Source organism: Agrilus planipennis, unplaced genomic scaffold (genome assembly GCF_000699045.2).
Source record: "Agrilus planipennis isolate EAB-ADULT unplaced genomic scaffold, Apla_2.0 scaffold527, whole genome shotgun sequence".
In the NCBI taxonomy this organism is placed as follows: Eukaryota; Metazoa; Arthropoda; class Insecta; order Coleoptera; family Buprestidae; genus Agrilus; species Agrilus planipennis.
Genome location: NW_020439192.1, coordinates 7,436 through 13,974, shown reverse-complemented (window position 1 = coordinate 13,974; position 6,539 = coordinate 7,436). Strand labels below are relative to the sequence as shown.

At 33.8% G+C, this 6,539-nt stretch overlaps 1 protein-coding gene and 1 long non-coding RNA gene across 2 annotated transcripts in view; both read right to left on the bottom strand.

Moving 5' to 3' along the window:
* Nucleotides 1-43: 43 nt before the first annotated feature.
* Nucleotides 44-1,126, bottom strand: LOC112905518. The gene is made up of 3 exons (XR_003231847.1): nucleotides 977-1,126; nucleotides 722-755; nucleotides 44-119 (listed from the first exon to the last, which is right to left on the bottom strand). It is a non-coding gene; the product is annotated as an uncharacterized LOC112905518 (long non-coding RNA).
* Nucleotides 1,127-1,349: 223 nt separating this feature from the next.
* Nucleotides 1,350-6,539, bottom strand: part of LOC108743480 (glyoxylate reductase/hydroxypyruvate reductase-like) — a 9,018-nt gene continuing 3,828 nt past the window's right edge. The window contains exons 2-5 of the mRNA XM_025978093.1: nucleotides 4,510-4,640; nucleotides 4,263-4,452; nucleotides 1,723-1,889; nucleotides 1,350-1,660 (exon numbers count right to left, since the gene is read on the bottom strand). Of these exons, the coding sequence (XP_025833878.1) occupies nucleotides 1,350-1,660; nucleotides 1,723-1,889; nucleotides 4,263-4,452; nucleotides 4,510-4,640 (799 nt within the window). The remainder of the gene's footprint in view (nucleotides 1,661-1,722; nucleotides 1,890-4,262; nucleotides 4,453-4,509; nucleotides 4,641-6,539) is intronic.

Here is a 6,539-nt window from a genome sequence, read left to right as displayed (position 1 = left end):
ATTTATACAGCTTTATTAAAAATTCGTAAGTTAAACTGACTTACTGTCTCCTAAGAATATCTAAAGCTGAAGATGGAACATCATAATTTGTTACCAATACCTTCTGTCTTGGTGTTTCGCTGAAATCAAAATGGCTTCTTAAATAGATGTTTTTAACTTTTTAATTAGACTGAAATTACTAATACTTATAAACAAATACTTTTACAAATTAAAACAGTAAATGTAGGCATGTACTACACTTATAAATGCTTCACTCCAGCAAAAACTCTGTTTTGGAAAACAATTTTGTTTAACGATGCAATAGATATCGTTAGCAGTATACATGTAATAATTAGTCATTTTTTGCCTTAAATACATTTAAAGCTCAATAAGTTCAGCTTCTTTTATTCAATAAAAATAAACCAGCAAAGAAACGCACAATGTAACTGCGTAAAACTACAAAAACTTTATAGGTAGCATCAAGAAGGTCAATGACCTTACGTATATGAACATGGTGCTGTATGCCATGCTAACTTACCGTCTAATCAGTATTGAGGAAGTAAGAACGGATTCATTGCATTTATTTATTTTAATCAACCAGTGAATTAAAAGTATCTACTTAATTGTCATTCAACAAAACGAGTTAGTTTTAAAATAACACAATATATTATTACACTATACTATAAATAACTGGTCTTATATGTACTATAAAAATAAATTGAAAATAATATTTCAAACCTACCTTTCTTTCTGGATTTTATATGTTTCTTCATTCCCTATAAAAAATAACAATTTGAATTTTTATAGCATGGTAGGTAAGGGTTGAGAAATATCTACTCAAAAGATAGGTAATGTCCTTCCTTAATACGGAATCAGTTATTTGAATACCCTGTAGATATAACTCGTTTATATGTTTTTGAAATGGTAGAAGTTACTTTCTTAGTTTTATAATTTTTTTAATTTTTATTAAACTAATGAGTAATTATCAACAACTTACCCCCATGGCACGTATAAAATGAAATGATACTAATTAAAAATATTGTTCTCCACATGTTTTGTAACAAACTAACACTAAATAATACACAGTTTCAACTTTCTTTCACTTCAAAGAAACCAGTAATAGTCATATGGTTAAATCGTGATTATGGTTTGTGGGGGGCTTGGTACGTAATGTGGGACATAGCCTTAAGGTAAAAGGCTTGGTCAATTAAACAATGCTTTTTTAACATACAGAATGTTAAAAAAACAATTGAATTAGAACGCATATAATAGACAGTTCAATCAAGTACCTACAGTGATGGTTTCAAAGACATTTTTTTTATTGAAAAAATGGATGAAATTTTAGGGTGAAAGTAACATTTACCCTATAATTACATTTTGGTACACTTACCACAGTTTGGAAGTTTTAACAGTTCACTATCTGTGGGTAACGGTTCCGGAACCATAACGTCTAACCCAGCGGCAAAAATGGTACCATCCTTCAAGGCCTCTATTAAAGCATCTTGGTCTACAATAAGACCTCTCGCAATATTTACGAACACAGAACTGTTTTTCATCAAAGAAAATGTAGTCCTATTGAACATATGCCTTGTTTCGTCAGTTAAAGGTGCCGCTACAATGACGAAGTCACTTTCTCGAAGAAGTGTCTTGAATGATACAAATTCTGCGCCTAATTGTTTTCCTGAATGACAACAATTAAATTAGCAATTGTTTGTTTTTATTTTTTTATTTATATTGTTATACCTTCCGATTTTTCACGGTGGCCCGAGTACAGAAGTCTGCCAATGTCAAAAGCCTTCAACCTTTTGGCAATGGCTTGTCCAATTCCTCCAAGTCCAACAATACCAACGGTTGAATTTTCCAAGTCCGTCCCTAGCAAATACTGAACACCAACCCCACTCCATATACCCCTAAAATTACACTACCATGACGCTTAAAGCAATTTTTAACTTTTGTTAATTTACTTTTCAATATGCATTCTGCCTTCTTGCAATCGTCTAGATGCAGCCAATGTTAAAAGAATAGCCACATCTGCAACCGCCTTATTCAGGAGTTTTGGTGTGTTTGCTAATTTAATATTACGTTTTCTTACAGCTTCTAAATCAATATGATCGGTGCCTGCGTTCATTGTTACTATAATTTTCAATTTTGGTCCTGAAATGGTTTATTTATTATATCCACGCGCGTTTCTAATATTTCCTGAACACGGACCTGCCGCATTTAAAATCTCTTCGTCCAATGGCTGATGAATAGCCCAAAAGATGGCGTCTACATCAGCGACTTTGTCCATGATGTCTTGTTTAGTAGCTCTTGGTTTCCTTTCTGTTATCACGATATCAAAACTAGGAGCAAAACGGTCCTGTTTCAATAAGATTAACTAACAGACTGATACTTTTGTATTATTTAAGTTAATCATCGGAAAATCAACAGTACTACATATGTGTGCGTAGATGTTTAGTAGCATCGACGCTCAAAATGAGTAGCTACTAGCAGCTACTAGGTAGTAGGAATATGTTTCATTACGTGCCGGTTATGTGTGTGGTCAAGTTTATCTTTTGCTTATGATAGTAGTGTACTATTAAGTAAGTATTTTGTATGAGTATGGTTCATTTATACAGCTTTATTAAAAATTCGTAAGTTAAACTGACTTACTGTCTCCTAAGAATATCTAAAGCTGAAGATGGAACATCATAATTTGTTACCAATACCTTCTGTCTTGGTGTTTCGCTGAAATCAAAATGGCTTCTTAAATAGATGTTTTTAACTTTTTAATTAGACTGAAATTACTAATACTTATAAACAAATACTTTTACAAATTAAAACAGTAAATGTAGGCATGTANATTTTGAAAAACATGCAATAATTTTAAAAAAATCACCCGGTAGATATGAATAAATAATTTTAAAAAATTAAGTGAGCGTTTTTTTAAAATCACCTGGTATATACGACCAGTGCCATATGTTAAATATAAATTTTGATATTTTAAATCTAAACTGATGCATTAACACTAAATAAAACTTATCAAAATAAGTTCACTAGGCTATCATTCAAAAGATCTCATATTTCGAATAATGTACGAAAATGATAAGTAGATACTTACTTTTCTCTTAAAATGTCTAAACCCGCTATGGGAACATCATAATTAGTTACAAGCACTTTCGGTTTACTCATATTGCTACTGAATGATCTAATTATAGTCACTGAACCTCCTCGAATAGGAGAAAAACACTGACACGTAGACCGTCGCGTCGGTGTAAAACTACTGCAAATCGTTATCTTCCACTTATTCAACGTAATCAAATGTGTCGAACAGATAAGGCGAAAAGTTCGCCTTACGTAGAAATTACACATTTCGTTGTCGGAACTTCTTATGTCGCGCTAGCGAAAATGCATAATTTGGGAAACATGATAGCGGATATATTTCTTCAACTAATTTATCTAAAAATATCAGTCGTTTCTCTGAAAACTGACCGAATAATCAAAATCTTTTGTACAGAGCGTTAACACCNTTAATTTATATACATTTTTGTTTTAAGAAATTGCTAAACATTTTCGTCTAGTACTGTACAGTTCTAGCCGATCTCCTAAGACCGGCCATCGAGAGCTCTGCTCGTTCAAGCTTGTTCCAACTATTTCTGTCTTGCTCACGCCTAGTGTGTATTCTTTCTATGTTCGCGCAGATTTCTTCAAGGTCACAATTCTAACAAATTGAAATGGACTGCATTTCACGTATATTTATATGTATACATATGTACATTGCATGTATTATGCATACATACACAAATAAATACAAAGAGTGATAGCACAAATAAGCACGCAATAATAAGAAAAAAATAGGTGATAACTAAGTAAGACCATCCACTCGAAGACCCGATTGAATTAGCCGAACAGATTAGATAAGTGATGATAATAGTAGGATTGGACGATTGTTACATTTCACAATTGTTTTTTCTCGTTAATCAATCATTCCAATTATCAAAACTAATCGACATAATCTATTATTTTTACAAAAATAATCGATTAATAATCTATTAGTAATCGATTAATAAGATGAAATGGAAAGCCTTAATTCTCTCGTACAAAACAGTAGCCAATACTGGCTACAGAGGGAATCTGATAAATAAAGCCGCCCTTAAATCATTTTTAAATAGCTTTTTTACAATACCCATTCCCCTACATGCTAATATGATTCCTCTAGGTATAAAATGAGACCCTAAAATTTCATTTACATCAGTTTCGGCTACAGAACTTTAAAACTTAGTTTTATTGATAGTTTTACCCACTGTTCAATGTGCATCCTTCCTTCCTGAAATCGTCTGCACGCGGCTAAAGTTAAGAGAACCGCAATCTCTGATACAGCATCATCTAAAACTTTCGGGGTATTCCCTAGCGGTATATTTCTCTTTTTTAAAGCGGGTACGTCAATATGGTCTAAACCGGAAGACATCGTGGCAACAACCTTTAATTGCGGCCCTATAAAGTAATACAGTATAAGGTTTTTTTTGGTCCGAGTAAATATGTAGTACAGACCTGCGGTGTCTAGTACTTCGTCATCGAGTCGTTCTTTAGTACACCAAAAGAGGGCGTCTACACCTTTTACTTTATCTAAAATTTGCTTTCGTGAAGCTGCTGGCTTTTGTTCGGTAATAATAACATCGAACCTTTAAGAAGANCACCGCTACTTTTTAATCTATACAACGAAGACGCGATCAACATCATTAAAGACAGTACAACTGTAGGGATAGATATACAGGGCCAAAAGATTAGGGTGCTTAGATTTGTAGATGATATAGTAGTATTAGCATCTAGTAAGGAGTTAGAGATAACTTTAAATAAAACGAAAGCGCTATTGATAAAACACTATTGTATGAAAATAAATAAAAGTAAAACAAAAATACTGGTATGCAAGGGAAGAAAAAGTAGGGAGAGAGCGAATATAAAAATAAGAGACGAAAAATTAGAAGAAGTGGCCGATTTTAGATATCTAGGAAGACAGATAAGTCAGGACGGAAGGAGTAGTAGGAATATAAAGCAGTGGATAGCGCAGGGTCGAGTCGCCTTTAATAAAAAGAAGTCACTTCTATGCTCGCGAACGGTTTATTTAGAGATTCGAAAAAGATTAGTCCAAAATGTGGAGTTAAAGGCGAATGATGAGGATACCGTGGATAGAGAGGGTTAGAAATGAAGAGGTATTAGAAAGAATAGGAGAACAGAGGACTCTATGGAATCAATAAGAAATAGGCGAGATAGGTTGGTAGGATACCTTCTCAGGCATGAAGGTCTAGTCAGAGACATATTAGAAACAGAAACGGGAGTTAGGAGGGGTAGAGGTAGACCTAGATTAGGTTATTTTCCACAAATAGTTAAGGATGTGGAATGTTCTAGTTTTAGGGAAATGCGAAGATTAGCTCAGGACAGGAAAAAGTGGAGGTGCGTGTCCAACTAGTCTTAGGATTGATGATTCATGATGATGAACCCTTAATAGTAATAACAATTGTTAAAAATGATAAGTTTTCATATGGTATCTGATAATATACAGTTTATAACAATGTCTAGATAACGATCGCGTTCTTTGGTTGGACATCAACAATTTCGACAGGACTGCCGCAGACACAATGTTGTACAATGTCGATGAGGCTCAGAATCTTATCATATTTATTGGAGACGGCATGGGACCAGAAACGATTACTGCCACAAGAATATACAGCAAATCTGAAGACAAATATTTGTTCTTCGAACGTTTTCCTTTCGTCGGAAAATTAAAGGTAATTAGAAAATCTACAGATCTCGAGAAGTCAGACGATCCACTAGCATGATTTCAAGGTAGTGGATCATCTAGCGTGACCCATATGCAATTGCAGGCAGATAACCAAGAAAGAAATAATTTCAATTCAGTTCATATTTCCCATGTTTAATACATACATGTACCTGTTATTATTACTATCGTAGACATACGTTGCGGACAAACTTGTACCACACTGCGCATCAACACCAATATTTTGCGGATCAAAAGGAAACGATGGAACTGCTGGGGTGGATAGCGATGTACGTTTCGATGACTGTGAAGCATCCTTGAGCAAAAGATCGCGTCTGATCAGTCTGTTTACTTTGGCCCAAAAAGAAGGAAAAGATACTGGTAAATTATCGATAATTTTAAACGGGATTCGAGACAGCTCATCTTTTCTTATCAATTTATAGTTTGTTAATTGTTACAATATACAATAATGTCGCGTCTGGTGACTTGGTCTCACCATTTAAGGAAATCTGAAACTCTGGTTTTTGGGAAAAATTTATTTTCACGCAGTTTGAAAAGAAACAGCAAAAAGAAAACTCAAAGAATAGCTTTTTATCAAAAATTAGGTTAAACATTGCCCAACTTTTGGGAAAATCATTTTTATGCACTTTTAATTGAAAATAATAGGCATTAGGCAGCACTCAATACTAAAATATGCAACCCAACATACGCCTTCTACATCTACGATGCACAATTGTAATTGGTCCTGATGTTAACACTAAAATTCAAATTGAATTACAGGATTTGTAACTAATGCCAGGGTAAC